The sequence below is a fragment of the Alosa sapidissima genome, chromosome 19, assembly GCF_018492685.1.
Source record: "Alosa sapidissima isolate fAloSap1 chromosome 19, fAloSap1.pri, whole genome shotgun sequence".
Lineage (NCBI taxonomy): Eukaryota > Metazoa > Chordata > Actinopteri > Clupeiformes > Clupeidae > Alosa > Alosa sapidissima.
In genome coordinates this window covers 31,200,656-31,224,437 of record NC_055975.1, presented here as the reverse complement: position 1 = coordinate 31,224,437, position 23,782 = coordinate 31,200,656, and the positions used below count along the sequence as shown (strand labels likewise).

At 46.5% G+C, this 23,782-nt stretch overlaps 2 protein-coding genes across 6 annotated transcripts in view; one reads left to right on the top strand and one right to left on the bottom strand.

Annotated features, from left to right (window-relative positions):
- Window positions 1-523: 523 nt before the first annotated feature.
- Window positions 524-15,993, top strand: LOC121692774 (cytochrome P450 7B1). Its single transcript, XM_042071650.1, has 7 exons — window positions 524-748; window positions 8,488-8,624; window positions 9,156-9,755; window positions 10,544-10,750; window positions 11,124-11,302; window positions 13,542-13,884; window positions 15,980-15,993. Exons 1-7 carry the CDS (start codon window positions 669-671, stop codon window positions 15,991-15,993), a joined length of 1,560 nt encoding a protein of 519 aa, XP_041927584.1. The 5' UTR covers window positions 524-668.
- A 1,103-nt stretch (window positions 15,994-17,096) lies between these two features.
- slc39a6 (solute carrier family 39 member 6) overlaps window positions 17,097-23,782 on the bottom strand; it is a 21,531-nt gene continuing 14,845 nt past the window's right edge. For all 5 annotated transcript variants that reach the window (XM_042071367.1, XM_042071370.1, XM_042071372.1 and 2 more), the window contains 5 exons: window positions 23,519-23,606; window positions 22,939-23,322; window positions 21,706-21,786; window positions 19,755-19,945; window positions 17,097-17,642 (listed from right to left, as the gene is read on the bottom strand). In XM_042071367.1, coding sequence (XP_041927301.1) covers window positions 17,490-17,642; window positions 19,755-19,945; window positions 21,706-21,786; window positions 22,939-23,322; window positions 23,519-23,606 — 897 coding nt within the window. In that variant the 3' untranslated portion in view covers window positions 17,097-17,489. The remainder of the gene's footprint in view (window positions 17,643-19,754; window positions 19,946-21,705; window positions 21,787-22,938; window positions 23,323-23,518; window positions 23,607-23,782) is intronic.

The window sequence follows — 23,782 nt, the reverse complement described above, 5'->3', positions numbered from 1 at the left end:
TCCCAGAAGGAGGAACAAAGGAACACTGTGTGTGTGTGTGTGCACTGTGTGTGTGTGTGTGTGTATGTGTGTGTGTGTGCACTGTGTGTGTGTATTTCTTTTGTCCAGTGAGAATGCAAAGAAAGAGATTCTCAGTGTGGGATTTGGCTGTGACTACCCAATCTGTGACTCCACCCATCTCTCCCACACACACACACACACTCAGTAACACACAATATGAGTGAGCTAGAACTAGGCGAGCCCATGACCTCACTCACACACACACACCCACACAGACATACACACACACACACACTCACAGACACACCCACCCACACACACACACACACCCACACACACACACACACCCACACACTCACAGACACACACACACACACACACACACACACACTCAGTAACACGCTGAACTATGTGAGCCTATGACCCTAAGGTGCCTCACTATTCATTCCTCTGTGTGTGATTACGTGTTGCAGCATGTAACAGGGCTGGTGTGTGTGTGTGTGTGTGTGTGTGATTACGTGTTGCAGCATGTAACAGGGCTTGCAAAAGTCTGGTGTGTGTGTGTGTGTTCGGGGGAGGAGTTGAACCCTTTTGACAGGACCATGCGGTCACTTCCGCTATGACGGTGTGTGTGTGTGTGTGCAGCAGACGGGTAGTCTAGAGCCGGAATGTTGGAGTGTGTTTTAACTGCTCTGCTCCTCTTCCTCTCCCTCCTCCTCTTCCTCACCCGCAGGTTTGGGAGGCAACGGTAAGAACGCCAGCACTCGCTCTCTTCTCTGCATCTGCTCCTTCTACTCGTTTACACTTCCACTTGTTTACATTCTTTTCTTGTTTACATTCTCCTGTGAGGGCTGGAAAACTACAGCAGCTGTGTGTCTGTGTGTGTGTAGTATGTGTGTGTGTGTCTGTGTGTGTGTATGTGTCTGTGTGTGTGTATGTCTGTGTGTGTATGTGTGTGTGTGTGAGAGAGAGAGAAAGACTGTGTGTGAGAGAGAAAAGGAGTGTGTGTGTGAGAGACAGACATTAACAGAAAGAGAGTGTGTGTGTGAAAGAGAGAACGAGTGTGTGTGTGTGTATGATACAGAGTATAATTGTTTTGTGTTTGGTAAGTTGGGTCACATTCATTTCCCCACTGGCAGCTTTCATTAAGAGTAAATTAAGTTTGTGTGAGTGTTTTTGATGTTTTGGAAGAGGGGTCTTCAGTGGACATTGTCCTCAGTTTGAACCAATTGACCTTTGCCCTTGTACGTGTACTTGTAACATCAAAGACTCTCTTATGGGGCAGCCGTGGCCTACTGGTTAGGGCTTTGGGCTTGTACCCAAAGGGTTGCCGGGTTGATCCCCAACCCAATCCACGGCTGAAGTGCCCTTAAGCAAGGCACCTAACCCCTCACTGCTCCCTGAGCGCCGCTGTAGCAGGCAGCTCACTGCGCCGAGTTAGTGTGTGCTTCACCTCACTGTGTGTTCACTGTGTGCTGTGTCTGTTTCACTAATTCACGGATTGGGATAAATGCAGAGACCATATTATACTATACTCTCTCTCTCTCTCTCTCTCTCTCTCTCTAATCGCCCTAAAAATCCTGTCAATTGAATCAGTTTTGCGAGTTTTGCACCATATATATCAGTCACATGTGAGTTTTGCACCATATATGTCAGTCACATGTGGAGGACGGAAACCAGCACTTGAGACTCCTAGTGGAATATCCAAGCAGTTGTAGCTACTGACTTGTGTGCATGCGACAAAATGCTCACAGATCCTATAAATGATTAAATAAAGGCATTTGGAAAAAAACATTCTACAGACGTGCAACTCTTGTTGTTCTTGTTGTTGTTTTATTCACATAAAAGTTTACAAATGTACATTTTGTACATGTTCTCACATTTATAAATACAGGCATCATGGGATATGTGATGTGTGGCATCATGGGATATGTGATGTGTGGCATCATGGGATATGTGGTGTGTGGCATCATGAGATATGTGGCATCATGGGATGTGTGATGTGTGGCATTATGGGATGTGTGGTGTGTGGCATCATGGGATATGTGGCATCATGGGATGTGTGGCATCATGGGATGTGTGATGTGTGGCATTATGGGATGTGTGGTGTGTGGCATCATGGGATATGTGTAGTGTGGCATCATGGGATATGTGTTCTGTGGCATCATGGGATATGTGGCATCATGGGATATGTGATGTGTGGCATCATGGGATATGTGATGTGTGGCATCATGGGATGTGTGATGTGTGGCATCATGGGTTATGTGGTGTTTGGCATCATGGGATATGTGTAGTGTGGCATCATGGGATGTGTGATGTGTGGCATCATGGGATATGTGTAGTGTGGCATCATGGGATATGTGGCATCATGGGATGTGTGGTGTGTGGCATCATGGGATATGTGTAGTGTGGCATCATGGGATGTGTGATGTGTGGCATGCTAGGATGAGGGAAATATGTTCATATTTTTTTAGTCCTAGTGAGTGTGCGAACAGCTGCATTTTGTATTTTGTAAGCTCTTTAGACTGGTATTATTGCAATAGTCTATCCTTGAAGTATCCATGGGTTAATTTCTCGGCGTCTGTTAAGGATAAGGACTTCCTTATCTTTGAAATGTTCCTTAACATAAAGTTTTGTAAAATTAAGTTTTGGTGATCTGTTTTATGTGATTATTCAGTGATAGGTCCTGGTCTTAAAAACTCCTAGATTTGTAACACTTGTGGATGAGGTCAGTGGAAGATCACTATATGTAGCCTGTGATGAGGATAGGATATCTCTCATCTTTTTAGGACCTAAAACCATGACTTCTGTTTTATCAGAGTTCAAAAGCAGGAAATAGTTTATCATCCATGTCTTTATGTCTCATACATGTGTCAATTAATTCATCAGGTTTTATGGAGAGGTATAGTTGTGTATCATCTGCATAAGAATGGAAATTCCATGTTTCCTAATTTCAGAGCCTAGGGGAAGCATATAAAGAGAAAATAACAGGGGTCCTAGTACAGAGCCTTGAGGCACTCCATATTTTACCATAGTCTGGGTAGATGGTTTATTGCGGACCTGTACAAGGTATGAAAGGTATGATCTAAACCAAGCGAGTGTTGAGTCTTTAATGCCTATCAAATTTTCAAGTCTATGAAGTAGTATGTCATGGTCTATGGTGTCAAAGGCTGTGCTGAGGTCCAGGAGGACCAGTATTGATAAATATCCATTATCAGCAGCAGTAAGCAGGTCATTAAAAACTTTAGTTTTAGGCCTATAGTTGGCCAGATTTTAGGGTGAAGGCTAGGTTTTTTGAGGGATGGCTTAATAACAAACATCTTAAACGACAGCGGTACATGTCCTAATAGCAACGGGCCTGAAAAAACAACCCGGCCCGGCCCGTGGCTTTTAAAGCCCGGACCCGATGTAACCCAACACATCAACATGAATTATCTGCCCGAACCCGGCCCGCGGCCCGACCTAAAACATAGGCTACGTTTTGACTGTTAAACCAGGGATCTCAAACTCAAATGAGCTGGGGGCCACTTCTGCCAACGTCATCTGATTGGAGGGCCGCGTCAGTGTTAAAGAATAATACAAAAAAGAATGTCTATTTCCTAAAATCCAATGTTTTTTTTTTTTCAAATACTGTATTTTCAAATACAAAACTGCAAACAGAAAGTGCAAGTCTTTTTATCTATTTTTAGACCTGTGCTATAAAATAATGATAAAATAAATATAAATACAAATTATGAAAAGAAACAAAAAAGCATAAAAACAGGTATGTGTGTGTTTCACACAAAATAAAAATATTTTCCTCTCATAACTTATTTAAACCTGGCACATCAAAATTTCAAAAGGCCATGGCTTGACAGAGATAAAGTCCTACTGTAAATGTAAAAATATTTGAGTATAAACAAAAGTTTATGAAGGGGGTAAATTTGCCCATCTAATTTGCCACTGGATGGTAAGCACCTCAAATTATGCACCTTTCAGTAAATACTGGATGTTGAACTATTTGAGCAGGTTTACTTTCTTTTTGTCATATTACCCAAATAACAAATTAACAGGAAAACAGTAGGCCTAAGATGTAACAATAGTAAACTATTACTAGCCTGTTCCACAAACCGTTATTATAGGTCTACAATAAAGTAGCCTGGTCAAATCAGTTCCTATCGCGTGTGACTTTGTAGTTCTTCAGAGCTGTCTGTACCACGTCCATTACGGACACTATCATCATATTTCCACTGCCACCTCAAGCTATTTTGGGCAAAGGGTCGAAATAAGCATGGTATGCTTAGTGGACACCATCGTACGCAAAGACGCCTCTCCATTCACAGACGCACCGTGACTATCACTGTCAATAGACGATCGATTATAATATAATATCCAAAAGGCAGATATTCTCCTTCAGAATCAGAATAGGTGAATAGCATAGCCTACCCAAGACTTCATCACACGTGAACGTTTTTTCAACATTTGGTGTAGGCCTATTTCTGCTTCAATTTGTGCACTATGGCCTGCATCGCTTCCGCGTCATTACAAACAAATGCACGTCTTCATGTTTCTCGCGTGTAGGCTAATACACTAGCCTAGAAATCTAGACGCACCCTAGTGGCGGCAAATTAATTTGCTCAGCCTGTACGTCTAGTATCAAACCATAGGGATTTCTATTGGCTGACGCCGTGGACTTCATCCAATCACAGCACTCTATTTTGTTAGAGAGAAGGTGGGCTTAACAGGATAACGACAGTCCTGTGACGGTGAACAAGGAAGGTGGCTATGGCGAACGAAGAGCGGTTGTTTGAATCGGCGTTGGTGTCAACTTTGGAGGAGTTGGACTTGTGCTTTTCTTTGAAAGTTGAGCAACACAATGCACTTAAGTCATTCCTTTCGAAGAAGGATGTATTTGCCGTTTTGCCGACCGGATACGGATATGGTCGTAGCGCTGGCCTATTGCATGCCTAGGCAGTTTGAAAGACAATTCTCTGCCCGCCCCTTGGATTAAGCGAGGTGAATGGTTCGATTCCAGATTATACACTTCAATGATATAGGATGGCCCGCCAGGCTACTAATACACTGTATTTCCTTAAAACTGTGTGCAGCGATTTTGGGCTTGAATCAAGCTCTGGATGTCTAGCAACTAGTGGAGGAGAGTACAAATGAGATTTGTTACCGTACTTGGATCTATCGTCTATTTTAGACAATGTTGTTGTTTGTCGCAATTAAAAATACCCTCAAGTGCCTAATTACATTATTATTTTGAAATAGGCCGCGGGCCGGAATTGGGCCGGGCGCGGGCCGGGAGTTTGAGACCCCTGTGTTAAACTCTGACTTAATTTAGGTGAAGATTCAACACATTAGCATGACAATTTACTTAAAACAGTGATTTTCTCCTCTTCTGGAGTATCGTCAGGAGAACCATGGCAACTTTGGATGCAGTTATCTTAGTGATACTTTGCAATACCCTCGATATACATATCGTTGGAAAGCTTAGTTTATGGCCGTTCATATGAGCACAATAACTTCATTTTGTAAATTTTACCAAAGCGACTGGTTTCACCTTGCAGGGTCACATATTTCATCAGCACCTTGCATTTTGAGCATTGCACATAACCTGTAGAATTTCCATCAGAATCCAGCACCACTCCAAACACTTTCCAGACCTCTGATTTTCCCACTCCTGTAGTAGTGACAGTGAATTCACCTGCGGCAAGTTTACTTTTCACCAACTCCATCTTCTCCTCCAGGCTAAAGGTCTGCCCCCCCGCCCCTCTCCATGATGCACGTTGCACGCAGCAGCCAGACTTTCTTTACAGTGAACAGCTGCGATGATTAATAAATGTTTATTTTTCACTGAGCGGAAAAGATTAAGCCCGAGGTCTGACCCGACCTGAGTCATTTGCTTATATTTACAACCCGAACCCGGCCTATTATTATATTTACAACCCGAACCCGGCCTATTATTATATTTACAACCCGAACCCAGCCTATTATTATATTTACAACCCGAACCTGCGGGTCCCGTCAGGTTTGTCGGGCCGACCCGACCCGTTGAGAACTCTAGTGTGACCAGCCTGTCGTGTGGGATACAGCTGCTGCAAGATGGTCATGCTGGTGACCAGCCTGTCAAGCTTGATATTGTTGGTGTAAGATGGTCATGCTGGTTTGCTAGAATGACCAACATAAGCTGGCATGGCCAGTTAAACCAGCAGTGTAGACCAGCAACACCAGCTAAAATGACCAGCTTGAGGTGGTACAACAAGCAAAACCAGCTGAATTACCATCGTAAGCTGGGTAAACCAGCTGAAGATATGTTTTTTGCAAGAGTTTTTCTGGTCTAGCAGGTCAACCATCATAGGGTGGTCAAACCAGCTGGTTAAGAAGCAGGTCAACCAGCAAACCACCTTAACCTGGTCAGGCTGTTTTTTTCAGCAGGGTGGAAGTACATGGTAGCCTATTGTATGCTACTTTGGAAGATAGTCTATAACTCGTGTGTGTGTGTGTGCGTGTGCGTGCGTGCGTGTGTGTGTGCGTGTGCATTGCCCTGTAACACTGACAATTTAAAAGCAGTAAAACATTGTAGACATCATTATAGACACCATCAAGAAATATTCAAAATAAATTACAGTATTTCATTCATTATTACATTCATACAGTAAATCCAATCAATGTCTAATCCCTACTCACAAATTTAGATAATGTATTCTCAGATGGTATTCAAAAGATACTTTGCCATTCATTTTACGTAAATGAGAATGAGCTTGATCACACCTAGTCAATTGAGAATGAGCTTGATAACAATTTGGTCGTATAAGAAAACAGGTTGAGAAGAAAAGACAATGTTTCTGAAAAATGTAGTTTAGAAATCCAGCCTGTTCTCTACCATTAACCAAGAGTGTCCAGCCTGTTCTCTACCATTAACCAAGAGTGTCCAGCCTGTTCTCTACCATTAACCAAGAGTGTCCAGCCTGTTCTCTACCATTAACCAAGAGAGTCCAGCCTGTTCTCTACCATTAACCAAGAGAGTCCAGCCTGTTCTCATTAACCAAGAGAGTCCAGCCTGTTCTCTACCATTAACCAAGAGTGTCCAGCCTGTTCTCTACCATTAACCAAGAGAGTCCAGCCTGTTCTCATTAACCAAGAGTGTCCAGCCTATTCTCATTAACCAAGTGAGTCCAGCCTATTCTCTACCATTAACCAAGAGAGTCCAGCCTGTTCTCTACCATTAACCAAGAGAGTCCAGCCTGTTCTCATTAACCAAGAGAGTCCAGCCTGTTCTCTACCATTAACCAAGAGTGGCCAGCCTGTTCTCTACCATTAACCAAGAGAGTCCAGCCTGTTCTCATTAACCAAGAGAGTCCAGCCTGTTCTCTACCATTAACCAAGAGAGTCCAGCCTGTTCTCTACCATTAACCAAGAGTGTCGACGGTGCATACTACTTATGTTCGTTCTTATGGGACAATGCAATACTAACCTGGCCGCTCTGTCCTGTGCAGTTTGTAATTTCTTTAGTTGACCTTTAGATGCAAATGACCATACAGGTGCACAATAATCCAGGTGATTTAAAATGAAAGATTTAGCCACCTGTCCCACGATGTGTGTAGGGACATAAGAAAGACATTTCCTCACCATGGAGATACCACAACCCATCTTCTTTACTATGGAGATAGTAGTTCATATTCTGCCTTAGCGCATAGACCTTATCTATGAAAAAAACATTAAAATAATTTGCAATATCAGATGGTTTGGTCAGAAACATGCTGACCGATTGACCGTCTCCACATTATTTCATTAAGGGTTTTCCAAAGCTCTTTACCATCTTCTATCTATCTATTCAGTTTTGTAACCTGATTCCTCAGTTGACAGTACTTCAATCTTCCACTAATCCAGACTTTACTAATGTAGATTTGGCTTCATCTCTTTCCTTCATGAGGCTCTTTAGAGTCTCATTCAGCCATGGAGCTGGTCTTGCTTTTACAATACACTTTCTCATAGGGGCATGCCTATCAACAATCTTCATGAAGCTTTCCAGAAGATAAGATAAGATAAGATAAGATAATACCAGCTCCTCCAACCCCAGCATGAATAAGATAAGATAAGATAAGACAAGTTAAGTTAAGTTAAGATAAGATAATACCAGCTCCTCCAACTGCAGCTCGAGTAACAGATTAACCAAATGTGACAGCACAACGAGTCCTTGCCATACTGGCTTAGAGGAGCTGGTGGGAGGGCAGTTGTGTTCTTAACAGTCTTCTGTAACTATGTTGTTGGTGTGTGTGTGTGTGGTGTTAGTGTGATGTGTGTGTGTGCGTGTGTGTGGTGTTCTTAACAGTCTTCTGTAACTACTGTATGTTGTTGGTGCTTTGTTTTATGTGTAGAGACCCTGAGCTACTGATGAGGTTTGGTGCTATTTTGAACTATATTGAGAGGGGGAGCACACACACACACACACACACACACACACACACACACACACTGATGCTTTGTGGTGTGTGTTCTCAGGAGAGAGGGCGAGCCTCCGCTGGTGACCAGCCGTTTGCCGTTTGTGGGGAAAGCCGTAGAGTTTGGACACGATGCCCTCAAACTCCTCACACAGCTGCAACACACACACGGGGACATCTTCACCGTACTCATCGCAGGTACACACACACACACACATACACACACACACACACACACACACGCGCACACACACACACACACACACGCACACGCACACGCACACGCACACACACACACACACACACACACACACACACACGCACAGCTGCAGCACACACACACCCACTCACAGCTGCAGCACACACACACACACACACACACACAGCTGCAGCACACACACACCCACTCACAGCTGCAGCACACACACACACACACACACAGCTGCAGCACACACACACACACACACACACACACACAGCTGCAACACACGTGCTGACGCCAGCTGGACGTCAGCACGTGACGTTGGTGATGCTGCCTTGTGTGTGTGGGTGTGTGTTTATGTGGGGCTGGGTATGTGTGTGTTAATGTGATTGTGTGTGTGAGTGTGTGTTAATGTGAGTGTGTGTGTGTGTGTGTGTGTGTGTGTGTGTGTGTGTTAATGTGATTGTGTGTGTGAGTGTGTGTTAATGTGTGTGTGTGTGTGTGTGTGTGTGTGTGTGTGTGTGTAGGTCGGTACATGACGTTTGTGATGGACCCTCTCCTCTACCCTGCTGTGGTCAAACATGGCCGCCAGCTGGACTTCCACGCGTTTACTGACAGTATGGCTCCTCCCACATTCGGCTACCCGCCCATAAGGGGCGTGGCCTACCCCGGCCTATCGGATCGCATCCAGAGCAGCTACCAGCTCCTGCAGGGCGACGCCCTGTCCCGCCTCTCCAAAGGCATGATGGGAAACCTGCTGGCGGAGCTGCGACATCACTTCCTGTGTGGGCGGGGCGTGGGCTGGCGGGAGGCGGGGCTGTATGATCTGTGCGAGCGCCTGATGTTCCGTGCGTCTCTGCTGACGCTCTACGGCACGCACACACACACACACGCGCCGGGCGGCATGGAGGCCTTGCGCCGAAGCTTCGCGGCGTTCGACCGCCGGTTCCCCCTGCTGATGGGGGGCGTGCCCATCTGGCTACTGGGACGGACCAAGGCAACGCGGGGGGAACTCATCGCCCACTTCCACCCCCGCCGCATGCAGCAGTGGAACGACCCGTCCGACTTCATCAGGACCAGAACACAGCTGCTGAACGAGTACCAGCTCACCGACGCCCAGCACGGAGGTACACACACACACACACACACACACACACACACACACACACAGCTGCAGTACACACACGGCGACATCTTCACCGTACTCGTCACAGGTACACACACACACACACACACACACACACACACACACACACATACTGTACATACACACACACACACACACACACATACTGTACATACACACACACACACACACACACACACACACACACACACACACACACACACACATACATACACACACACACACACACACACACACACACACACACACACACACACATATATTCAAGTGCAACCAAAGTCATTCACACACTAGACTGAAAAACTTACTTATATACACAACTGAAATGCTCTCATACAAACAGCTGATACTCACAAACACATGTGAAATCTTGCATAAACACTAGTGAAACATTTTACACACACAACTAAAATGCTTTCATACTCACCAGTGAAAGGTATTCATACACCTTGCTAGAAAACTTCCTCTCACATAAACATATCCTCTCACACACTATAGTGAAACCTGTATGTGTGTGTGTGTATGTGTGAGGTTTCACTATAGTGAACACACACACACACACATGGAGGTATGTACTCACTCACACACACACACACACACACACACACATGGAGGTATGTACTCACTCACACACACACACACACACATGGAGGTATGTACTCACACACACACACACACACACACATGGAGGTGTGTACTCACACACACACACACACACACACACACACATGAGGTATGTACTCACTCACACACACTGTGTCTCCTCAGCACATCACTTTGCCATCCTGTGGGCGTCTGTGGGCAACACCATCCCAGCTGCATTCTGGGTAGTCTACCACCTGCTTACCCACCCAGAAGCCCTTGCAGCGGTGAAGTCTGAGATTCAGGAAGTTCTTGGTATCCAGGGGGATGGCCTGGCGCTTAATGATGATGTCACACTTACACTTGAGGATCTGGACCGTATGATCTATTTAGGTACAACACACCCACACCCACCCACACACACACACACACACCCACACACACACACCCACCCACCCACACACACACACACACACACATAATGCCGTATAGTATGTTATCCCCAATGCCTTATAGTATAATATTCCCAAATGCCTTATAGTATAGCGTCCCTATGTAAGGGATAATGTATAGAACGCCGGAAAATAAGTCCCGACAGGGCGAACCGGACCCCGACGCGCAGTGCAGTCTTGTTCCGCCCTGAAGGGACTTATTTTCACAGTAATGACCGGCGTTCTATACATTATCCCGCTAATTATACGGCTACTTGCCAAAACGACAAAATAAACTCCCCACGATATGTGTGTGTGTGTGTGTGTGTGTGTAGAGAGTGCGGTGTGTGAAAGTCTGCGTCTGTCATCGGCCTCCATGAACGTGCGGGTGTGTCAGGAGGATTTCCAGCTGGACCTGGCGCCCCAGTGCTCCATCCATCTCCGCAAGGATGACATCATCGCCCTCTATCCCCAGAGCATGCACATGGACCCCGACATCTACCCTGAGCCTCAGGTGTGTGTGTGTGTGTGTGAGATCTACCCTGAGCCTCAGGTGTGTGTGTGTGTGTGTGAGATCTACCCTGAGCCACAGGTCTGTGTGTGTGTGTGTGTCCAATACTATTTGCTATCCTGTGTGTTCTCTGCCACTGGTTGATTGCTGTGAAAACTCTTAGTTATCATCATGCCTTAATGATAGACTTGCATATCGGCCAATCTGGCTGCCACTCACTTTGGCCCCTCCCCTTCCCCCTGCTGCCACTCACTTTGGCCCCTCCCCTTCCCCTTGCTGCCACTCACTTTGGCCCCTCCCCTTCCCCTTGCTGCCACTCACTTTGGCCCCCTATCAACCGAAAGTTGATAGACATGGGAGGGAACTTTTTACCTTGGCAGCTTGGACCAATGATCACATAATTCCGACTGAAAACGCTTCTGCATAGGATGCTCGTGTGTTTCCTGGCGTACAGGCACTTTCTCCTACTCTCTCCTCCTCTCCTCTCTCCTCCTCTCTCCTCCTCCTCCTCTCTCCTCTCTCTTCTCCTCTCTCCTCCTCTCTCCTCTCTCCTCCTCTCCCCTCCTCTCTCCTCTTCTCCTCTCCCCTCCTCTCTCCTCCTCTCCTCTCTTCTCTCCTCCTCTCCTCTCCCCTCTCTCTTCTCCTCTCTCCTCGTTCTCTCCTCCTCTCTCATCCTCTCTCCTCCTCTCCTCCTCGTTCTCTCCTCTTCCTCTCCTCCTCTCTCCTCCTCTCTCTTCTCTTCTCTCCTCCTCTCTCCTCCTCTCCTCTTCTCTCCTCTCCCCTCTCTCCTCTTCTCCTCTCTCCTCCTCTCCTCCTCGTTCTCTCCTCCTCCTCTCCTCTCCCCTCTCTCCTCCTCTCCTCCTCCCTCCTCCTCTCCTCTCTCCTCCTCTCTCCTCCTCTCCTCTCCTCTCTCCTCCTCTCCTCTCTCTTCTCCTCTCCTCCTCGTTCTCTCCTCCTCTCCTCCTCTCTCCTCGTTCTCTCCTCTTCTCTCCTCCTCTCTCCTCCTCCTCCTTTCTCCTCCTCTTCTCTCCTCCTCTCTCTCTCCTCTCTCCTCCTCTCTCTCTCCTCTCCTCCTCTCTCCTCATTCTCTCTCTCCTCTCTCCTCCTCTCTCCTCCTCTCCTCTCCTCTCTCCTCCTCTGTCCTCTCTCCTCGTTCTCTCCTCCTCTCTCTCTCCTCTCTCCTCCTCTCCTCCTCTCTCCTCGTTCTCTCCTCCTCTCTCTCCTCCTCTCTCCTCCTCGTTCTCTCCTCCTCCTCTCCTCCTCGTTCTCTCCTCCTCCTCTCCTCCTCTCTCTCCTCCTCTCTCCTCGTTCTCTCCTCCTCTCTCCTCCTCGTTCTCTCCTCCTCCTCTCCTCCTCTCTCCTCCTCTCTCCTCCTCTCCTCCTCTCCTCCCCTCTCCTCCTATCTCCTCGTTCTCTCCTCCTCTCTCTCTCCTCTCTCCTCCTCTCCTTCTCTCTCCTCCTCTCCTCCTCTCTCGTCCTCTCTCCTCGTTCTCTCCTCCTCTCTCTCTCCTCTCTCCTCGTTCTCTCCTCCTCTCTCCTCGTTCTCTCCTCCTCCTCTCCTCCTCTCTCCTCGTTCTGTCCTCCTCTCTCCTCCTCCTCCTCTCCTCCTCTCCTCCTCGTTCTCTCCTCCTCCTCTCCTCCTCTCTCCTCCTCTCCTCCTCTCTCCTCCTCTCCTCCTATCTCCTCGTTCTCTCCTCCTCTCTCTCTCCTCTCTCCTCCTCTCCTCTCTCCTCCTCTCCTCCTCTCTCGTCCTCTCTCCTCGTTCTCTCCTCCTCTCTCTCTCCTCTCTCCTCCTCTCTCCTCTCTCCTCGTTCTCTCCTCCTCTCTCCTCTCCTCCTCTCTCCTCGTTCTCTCCTCCTCCTCTCCTCCTCTCTCCTCGTTCTGTCCTCCTCTCTCCTCCTCCTCCTCTCTCCTCCTCTCTCCTCGTTCTCTCCTCCTCTCCTCCTCGTTCTCTCCTCCTCCTCTCCTCCTCTCTCCTCCTCTCTCTCCTCCTCCTCCTCTCCTCCTCCTCTTCCTCTCCTCTCCTCTCTCTCCTCCTCTCTCCTCCTCTCTCTCCTCCTCTCTCCTCCTCCTCCTCTCCTCCTGTAATCTACCTGCAGAATCTTTCTGCTTACAACCGCCTTTCCCAACTAACTCTGATGCATGCGCCGGTCTAGCAGTCTAACCTGTGTGTGTGTGTGTGTGTGTGTGTGTATGCGTGCGCGTGCGTGCGTGTGTGTGCGTGCGTGCGTGCGTTTCTCAGGTGTACAGGTTTGACCGCTTCGTGTCGGATGGCGGGCGGCGATCTGACTTCTGCAAGCGCGGTCAGAGGCTCCGCTACTTCCTGATGCCGTTCGGCTCTGGGGGCAGCAAGTGTCCTGGACGCTACTTCGCCCTGGCGGAGCTCAAGCAGCTTGTGTGTGTGCTGCTCCTCTACTGCCGCCTGGAGCTCGCACACACACACCCCACGCCAGAGCTGGACACCTCTCGTGCAGGGCTTGGGATTCTGCCCCCTAAGCGAGATGTGCCTGTCCACTACACACTCATCCGAGAGGGAGGGGGGGAGGAGAGAGGGAAAGAGAGGGAGGGAGAGAGGGAGGGAGAGAGGGAGAAAAGAGGAGAGGTGGAGAGAGAGAGAGAAAAGACACCAGAGGAATAGACTGCAGCACACACACACACACACACACTCTACAGAAACTCACACACACACACACTCTACAGAAACTCACACACACACACACTCTACAGAAACTCACACACACACACACACACTCTACAGAAACTCACACACACACACACACTCTACAGAAACTCACACACACACACACACACACTCTACAGAAACTCTCTCTCTCACACGCACACTCTGTAGAAACTCTCACACACACACACACTCTACAGAAACTCTCACACACACACACACACTCTGTAGAAACTCTCACACTCACACACACTCTACAGAAACTCTCTCTCTCACACACACACTCTGTAGAAACTCTCACACTCACACACACTCTACAGAAACTCTCACAGAAACTCACACACACACACACACACACTCTACAGAAACTCTCACACACACACACACTCTACAGAAACGCACACACACACACTCACACACTCACTCTACAGAAACTCACACACACACACTAGACTACAGTCCACACACATCACATGACCACACACAAAACAGACTGCAGTCAAGTCCCTCCACTCGGCAGCCATCTTGGTAACGCACTTTGGGCTATTATCGGGCAGTTATAACGCACTTGTGTGTGTGTGTGTGTTTACCAGTACTGTGTTAGTGTGTGTGTGTGTGTTTACCAGTACTGTGTTAGTGTGTCAAACCAGTATTAAGGGATCTCGGGACCAGGACTGCATTGGGGTCATGGGGGGGTCATGGTTAGTTTTCCACTGCTGTTGAGGGCTTTCCACATGGGGTCACCATTTCAAACACACACACACACACACACACCTAACCCCTCACTGCTCCCCGAGCGCCGCTGTTGTTGCAGGCAGCTCACTGCGCCAGGATTAGTGTGTGCTTCACCTCACTGTGTGTTCACTGTGTGCTGAGTGTGTTTCACTAATTCACGGATTGGGATAAATGCAGAGACCAAATTTCCCTCACGGGATCAAAAGAGTATATATACTATACACAACTTAAGTTATCTACAGTATGTGTTTGCGTGCACAGAGGGCTAACAATGTGTGTGTAACTAACGACACGTAAAGCATCAATGAGAATATCATAATAACCTGTTTTTACATTCACACACTAGAATCTTGAATTTCCCCTGGGGATCAATAAAGTATCTATCTATCTATCTATCTATCTAGAAATCAGAATTAATCTCCAAATAGAAGCCTGGTCTGTTTTTTAGTCTCGTGTTGTATTTAATCTCCTAAATTCTCCTAGATCGTCTGTTTAAGCCAGTTTTATCCCCACTGAAAAAAACAGCCTTACCAGCTTAAGGTGGTTTGCTGGTTGACCAGATTGTTGATCACCTTGTTTGACCACCCTATGATGGTTGACCAGCTAGAACAGCAAATTTCTTGCTGATGTTTTTCATACCTAGGTTGCTGTAGGCTGCTAGATTTAGGTTGCTGTAGGTTGCTAGAGACCAAATATTAGCTTTCAATGGTGTGGTACGAGCACTTTGTAAATCTCTTTGTGATGATCCGTAATTGAAGCCTGTCATTGGATAGTCTAGTAATATGGGTAGGCGTTCAGTGCGTTTGAAATAATTCATTTGATAATATTTCTTATCTTTGCAAAGGAAAAGTTTTGTGTAAAGGGAATTAAAGGCCTGTCTCATATAGACACCTGTCTCTAATACTAGCCGGTGCAGTTTGGCGATTTGGGAAAATAAAAGCCCGGGCTATTTTTTGGAGTTTTACGGTAATCACAAAAAAAACTATAAACTGTATCTACATACAGCAATGCAAAATCTCTAATAGCTAGCTACATGCTTTATCACTAACACATTCCATCACTGTAACTCAAATTCAATCTCACTCAGTTTAAACATGAACATAATGCATCACCCGGTGGCCACTACAGGCAATAGTCATATAGGCCTTTAAAACACGCAAAGGAAACAAGCGGCTCCGTTTAAAAAGAAGCCACTAATATCAATATTGAAAAAGATTTTTTGTGTGGTAAGATTTTTCCCGTGTGTGTGTGGGTGTAAACGGCAGTTCATGATAACTAAAGCTTCCTGCCACTTTTACTAGCTAATATCAATATTGAAAAAGATTTTTCCCGTGTGTGTGTGTGTGTAAACGGCAGTTCATGATAACTAAAGCTTCTTTCCACTTTTACTAGCTAATATCAATATTGAAAAAGATTTTTCCCGTGTGTGTGTGTGTGTGTGTGTGTGTGTGTTGTCAGTTTCTCTCTCCTTCTGTCTTCACTTGATAAGAGGGGAAAAGAGAAACGATAGTTGATCTTCTCTTTCTACACTACATAGGACGGCTCAGCCAACAAACATCAAGCAGCGCCATCTAGGGGAATGGAGAATTACAACACTTTGACACTGTGCATTTTAGGTGGGCTACATCATAGATGTTAGAAAGCTAGATATCGCATTGGGCTCCAGAACGTGCGTAAATAGTGCCGCCATCTTGGTGGGGGCAACAATCACTGGAGGCCAATGGAGGAGCATGTGACTCTGACTGGAAATCAGGTGTCTCTGATTGCCGGCAAGTGTTGCCCATAGACAGTAAAGGCGTTGTCCACAGCAATATGGCGGACGCATAACCACCTAATACAACTCCAGTAGGAATTGCAAAGTGCAGTTAAGTGTCTGAATGTGCTGTAAAGAGTCTAAATGTGCTGCAAAGTGTCTGAATGTGCTCTAAAGTGTCTAAATATGCTGTAATGCTCTTGTATCAAGACTTCTGCTCTAAGTGGTCTCACGGCAAAAAAATATTGTTCTAGCTAGTATGAATGATGATGTCCACAAATTAACTATAACTATAAAGAATGATATTATTGGGGATATTGTTTCGGAACAATTAAAAAGCTGACAGCCAATTAGAATCCATCAAATTTTAGTCATCAGATTTATCAACACTAAGAGAGACTTTCTTTATTGTTGGTCAGTGTGGTTTATCGTTATAGTTATCGCTATTGTTAGTTATGGTTATAGTTATCGTTAGTTATATTTATCGTTATATTTATCGTTAGTTATAGTTATCGTTACAGTTATCGTTATAGTTATAGTTACAGTTATCGTTATAGTTCCTGGTGGAACGGCCCTGAACACACACCCACACACCCCTGCTGTACACAGAAGGAAAGCACAGGGAGCAGTTCAGCACATGTAACTTTATTTTTCTGGACACACATGTTCGTGGCATGTTCTCTCACACACACACACACAGTTCCCTTCAGTGTAACAGACAAATATGAGCACACACACACATATGCACACATATACACAAAAAAAAACGCTTTTCATGATGCAAACAAACATCATCACTAACAAAAATATACTGTTGCACTGACTGCAAATATCATCACTAACACTGAGTACTAGCTGCTTAGCTTGCTTCTGTAACAGCACAAAATGACAGACCTGACACACACACACACACACTCACTTCCAGATGTGTGGAGATGTGGAATGATTAAGGGGTAAAGGGTTAAAGGTCAAAGTGGAGCTGGATGCGTGGCTCCAGGATGGCGAAGGTCAAAGGCTGAAGGTTAAAGGTCAAAGTGGAGTTGGATGTGTGGCTCCAGGATGGCGATGGCGAGCATGATGCCGAAGCCAAGCAGGATCCCGGCGTTCTGGAGGAGGAAGTAACCATAGTGACTGAAGCCCTGCTCGCTAGCATCGTTATGGAGCATCTCTGGCACCTGTAAACGGACACACACACACAGACACACATCAATACAACTCACTATGTAATAGCATCAGTGCAACATGACAAGCAAACCACACTCATAAACACACACACACACATAAATTGTTGAATTTCCCCTTGGGGATCAATAAAGTATCTATCTATCTATCTATCTATCTATCTATCTATCTACATAAACACACACTGTCTACAAGAGCATCTCTGCCATCTGTACATGCACACACGCACGCCCATCATTTTATCTGTTGCGTGTCTCACCAACGCTTTGCGTCTAATTGAATGGAAGTAACAACATAGCCTTGTGTGTGTGTGTGTGTGTGTGAGCGGTAGTAACATAGCCTTGTGTGTGTGTGTGTGTGTGTGTGTGTGTGTGTGTGAGTGTGTGTGAGTGGAAGTTACATAGCCTTGTGTGTGTGTGTGTGTGTGTGAGCGGTAGTAACATAGCCTTGTGTGTGTGTGTGTGTGTGTGAGTGGAAGTTACATAGCCTTGTGTGTGTGTGTGTGTGTGTGTGAGTGGAAGTTACATAGCCTTGTGTGTGTGTGAGCGGTAGTAACATAGCCTTGTGTGTGTGTGTGTGTGTGAGTGGAAGTTACATAGCCTTGTGTGTGTGTGTGAGCGGTAGTAACATAGCCTTGTGTGTGTGTGTGTGTGTGTGTGTGTGTGTGTGAGTGGAAGTTACATAGCCTTGTGTGTGTGTGAGCGGTAGTAACATAGCCTTGTGTGTGTGTGTGTGTGTGTGTGTGTGTGTGTGTGTGTGTGTGAGTGGAAGTTACATAGCCTTGTGTGTGTGTGTGAGCGGTAGTAACATAGCCTTGTGTGTGTGTGTGTGTGTGTGTGTGTGTGTGTGTGTGAGTGTGTGTGAGTGGAAGTTACATAGCCTTGTGTGTGTGTGTGTGTGTGTGAGCGGTAGTAACATAGCCTTGTGTGTGTGTGTGTGTGTGTGAGTGGAAGTTACATAGCCTTGTGTGTGTGTGTGTGTGTGTGTGAGTGGAAGTTACATAGCCTTGTGTGTGTGTGAGCGGTAGTAACATAGCCTTGTGTGTGTGTGTGTGTGTGAGTGGAAGTTACATAGCCTTGTGTGTGTGTGTGAGCGGTAGTAACATAGCCTTGTGTGTGTGTGTGTGTGTGTGTGTGTGTGTGTGAGTGGAAGTTACATAGCCTTGTGTGTGTGTGAGCGGTAGTAACATAGCCTTGCCTAAAAGAGGACGATTTGTGATAGTGGATGCTTCAGTGTGAGCGCCAGCAAAGATTAAAGCGTAACTCTTGCCAAAATGCAACCTAGGGTCTTTTTGTGAATGTACCCGAGTCAAACTTTGGTTTAAAAGCATAATTACGTCAGAAGCGCCACTTTTAAGCTTGACCGCATTGTCGTTTTCGGGTCAAATGGCCTTTTGAATGGGAGTCGTTAGGGGACTACTATTTTGATGCATGATAGCGTCAAAATCGCTATTTTGAAAACACTAAGACTGGCAAGAAAAAACCAAGTGAGTTGTTCAAACCCTTTTATTAAACTCTGTGTACACAAACAATGTTATCAATGCTCGAGTTCATGTGTAGAGACACTGGTGATACTTCGACCAAAGTTTCATGTGGTGTCGAGCCTTTTTAGTATTTTAAAAATAGAGATTTGACATATCAAATGTATCAAAATAGTAGTGCCCCTACGACTCCCATTCAAAAGGCCATTGGACCCGAAAAGGACAATACAGACAAGCTTATAAATAATACTATAAAAGTGGCTCTTTTATGCTTTTAAACTAACGTTGAACTCGGGTTACGCTTTAATGTTCGAAACACATGTTTTAACATCTCAGATGACGTTCATTGCAATGGATTTTATCGGGTTACAGGAAAAGGTAGGATATGTATTTAATTGTGAACTGTTGTTGAGCTTTGCCAGTGTGTGATTGGGCCCATGGGAGGTGTTGCCATGGCATTAAAAGTCCTGCAACTAGTGGGCATCTCTAGTGGGCATCTCCGGGCATACAGCCTGGCCATAGGTGCACACACACACACACACACACGCACGCATGCACACACACACAGACACACACACACGCATGCACACACACAGACACACACACGCGCACGTGTGGTACTCACCATGTCTACCAGGGCCACGTAGAGGAAGAGACCCGCGGTGAGGGCGAAGACCCATGTGGCCACGTGCTCAGCGTAGTGACCAATCAGAATGCCCGTGGCCATGCCGAAGAACGCCATCAGGGCTGACAGCGCATTATACAGCACTGCCTGCTTGACCGTCATGCCGGCCTTCAACAGCACGGCGAAATCACCTACACACACACACAAACCATACCTATAAACTAACCAGGGCTGAAAAAGGGGCCATACTTGCAAACTAAATCCATGTTGTGGGGTTATTTATTCTAAATCCATGCTGGGGGGTTATTTATTCTAAATCCATGTTGGGGGGTTATTTATTCTAAATCCATGTTGGGGGGTTATTTATTCTAAATCCATGTTGGGGGGTTGTGAAAACACATAAGGTCATATGGTCATAAGAACATAAAACATAAATAAAAGGAAACCTTCAATATCAGGACACACAACCCAGACATACAGAGGATGAGCAGTACAGGGTTGGGGAACGAGGAAGGCCAGGGAGTAAAGGTGGGTTTGTAGCCTGGATTAGAGGCCAGGGAGTAAAGGTGGGTTTGTAGCCTGGATTAGAGGGCAGAAATGGAGTAAAGGTGGGTTTGTAGCCTGGATTAGAGGGCAGAAATGGAGTAAAGGTGGGTTTGTAGCCTGGATTAGAGGGCAGAAATGGAGTAAAGGTGGGTTTGTAGCCTGGATTAGAGGGCAGAAATGGAGTAAAGGTGGGTTTGTAGCCTGGATTAGAGGGCAGAAATGGAGTAAAGGTGGGTTTGTAGCCTGGATTAGAGGGCGGAAATGGAGTAAAGGTGGGTTTGTAGCCTGGATTAGAGGGCAGAAATGGAGTAAAGGTGGGTTTGTAGCCTGGATTAGAGGCCAGAAATGGAGTAAAGGTGGGTTTGTAGCCTGGATTAGAGGGCAGAAATGGAGTAAAGGTGGGTTTGTAGCCTGGATTAGAGGGCAGAAATGGAGTAAAGGTGGGTTTGTAGCCTGGATTAGAGGGCAGAAATGGAGTAAAGGTGGGTTTGTAGCCTGGATTAGAGGGCAGAAATGGAGTAAAGGTGGGTTTGTAGCCTGGATTAGAGGGCAGAAATGGAGTAAAGGTGGGTTTGTAGCCTGGATTAGAGGCCAGGGAGTAAAGGTGGGTTTGTAGCCTGGATTAGAGGCCAGAAATGGAGTAAAGGTGGGTTTGTAGCCTGGATTAGAGGCCAGAAATGGAGTAAAGGTGGGTTTGTAGCCTGGATTAGAGGGCAGAAATGGAGTAAAGGTGGGTTTGTAGCCTGGATTAGAGGGCAGAAATGGAGTAAAGGTGGGTTTGTAGCCTGGATTAGAGGGCAGGGAGTAAAGGTGGGTTTGTAGCCTGGATTAGAGGGCAGAAATGGAGTAAAGGTGGGTTTGTAGCCTGGATTAGAGGGCAGAAATGGAGTAAAGGTGGGTTTGTAGCCTGGATTAGAGGGCAGAAATGGAGTAAAGGTGGGTTTGTAGCCTGGATTAGAGGGCAGAAATGGAGTAAAGGTGGGTTTGTAGCCTGGATTAGAGGGCAGAAATGGAGTAAAGGTGGGTTTGTAGCCTGGATTAGAGGCCAGAAATGGAGTAAAGGTGGGTTTGTAGCCTGGATTAGAGGGCAGAAATGGAGTAAAGGTGGGTTTGTAGCCTGGATTAGAGGGCAGAAATGGAGTAAAGGTGGGTTTGTAGCCTGGATTAGAGGCCAGAAATGGAGGGGGCAGATCTAATATCCGTGGAGCAGCAACTGCAAAAGCTCCATCACCCAACCCCCCCCCCCCCCGAAAAAAAACACGATTCACATGAATGGCATATTTTGATTCAAAATGGCGAATTTCAGCGATTAGTAAAAGCGATTAGTTTGAAGGTATGACACACACACACACACATAAACACACACACGCACACACACACACAAACACACACACAGGTGTCTTACCAAGTTCATGCGGAAGCTCGTGACAGAAAACAGCCACTGAAGTACTGAGGCCACTGGACAGACCCTCAGTAAACGCAGCTCCTACACACACGCGCACACACATACACACACACACACACGGAAGATAGAAATAAACTCAGGTGAACATACAGACAATGGTCTTTCTTCAGGCCATCACTGAAGCAAAGTGTGCATGTGTGTAAGAGGAGTTTTACCGGAGCAACACAGATGTATAAACTGCAGATTTTATTTTAGTGCCAACATAAGGGACTAACGTTTCAACTTTCTGCCACGTCTTTGTCAGAGTCTAGTATGCACGTGTGTATTCGTACCTATGGCCAGGCCGCTGCAGAAATTGTGTGTGTGTGTGTGTGTGTGTGCGTGTCTGTCTGCGTGAATGCGTATAGGTGTGTGTGTGTGTGTGTATGTGTGTTTGAGCATGCGTGCGTGGCTGCGTGAATGCGTATGGGAGTGTGTGTGTGTGTGTGTGTGTATGTGTGTTTGAGCGTGCGTGTGTGTCTGCATGAATAGGGGTATGTGTGTGCACTTATGGCCAGGCTGTTGCTGAAATGATCTGTGTGCGTGTGTGTGTGTGTGTGCATGTGTGCGTGTACCTATGGCCAGGCGTGTGTGTGTGTATGTGTGTGTATAATGTGTGTGTGTGTACCTATGGCCAGGCCGTGTGTGTGTATGGTGTGTGTGTGTATAATGTGTGTGTGTACCTATGGCCAGGTGTGTGTGTATAATGTGTGTGTGTGTATAATGTGTGTATGTGTGTGCACCTATGGCCAGGTGTGTGTAGTGTGTGTGTACCTATGGCCAGGTGTGTGTAGTGTGTGTATAATGTGTGTGTGTGTGTGTGTGTGTGAATAATGTGTGTGTACCTATGGCCAGGTGTGTGTGTGTGTACCTATGGCCAGGTGTGTATAATGTGTGTGTGTGTACCTATGGCCAGGTGTGTGTGTGTGTATAATGTGTGTGTGTGCACCTATGGCCAGGCCAAGTGTGTGTGTATAACGTGTGTGTGTGTGTGTGTGTGTGTACCTATGGCCAGGCGTGTATAATGTGTGTGTGTGTGTGTGTGTACCTATGGCCAGGTGTGTATAACGTGTGTGTGTGTGTACCTATGGCCAGGTGTGTGTGTGTGTATAATGTGTGTGTGTGCATAACGTGTGTGTGTGTGTGTGTTTACCTATGGCCAGGCGTGTATAATGTGTGTGTGTGTGTGTGTACCTATGGCCAGGCCGTCGCTGAAGTTGTGCAGGCCGTCCCCCATGATGACCATCCAGGCGAGTGTGGCGATGCCCGCCTCCTGCAGCTGCTGCCGGCTATAACCGTGTGTGTGTCGGTGTGTGTGTGTGTGCGGGTGGTGGTTCTGCGAGTGATGGTGGTGCAGGATGTGGTGGTAGTCATGGTGATGGTGATGCAGCTGCGCGGGCGGAGCCACTGTGTCGTGGAAGTGGGAGTGGCATTTGTCCTGGCAGTCCAACGATTGGTCGGCGTCCCGCAGGTCAGAGTTAGTGTGTGCGTGTGCGTGTGTGTGTGTGTGTGACAGCATCTCCTCCTCCTCCTCACACAGGCCACGGACGCTAGCACTGCCACCATTTGGCTCCGCCTCTGTGGGGGATCCACACACACACACACACACACACACACACACACACACACACACGTTTAATACATTTAAATGCTAAATAATGATCAAACACTCCTTTACTATGCAAAACAATTTGATTGATAACCAAATTGATAACCAAATTGATAACCCCAAACACACAAACACAATCAGACTTAGACAGACACACACACGTACCATCGAGGGCTTTTACATCATTCTCTTCAATAGTGGGAAGTTTCTCTGTCTCCAACATGTCATCACTCTGATCAAACTTCTTCTGTCCCTAGACACACACACACACAGATTATGTGTTTACAATTACATAGTGTTTTTTTGGTAAATTTGGTGAACCTTGATCATTAGTAAATTACATGAGTCATGCTGTGTTTTAATGTGCTACTAAGGTGATGAGTCATGCTGTGTTTTAATGTGTAGTAGCCCAGACTACTGAGGTGATGA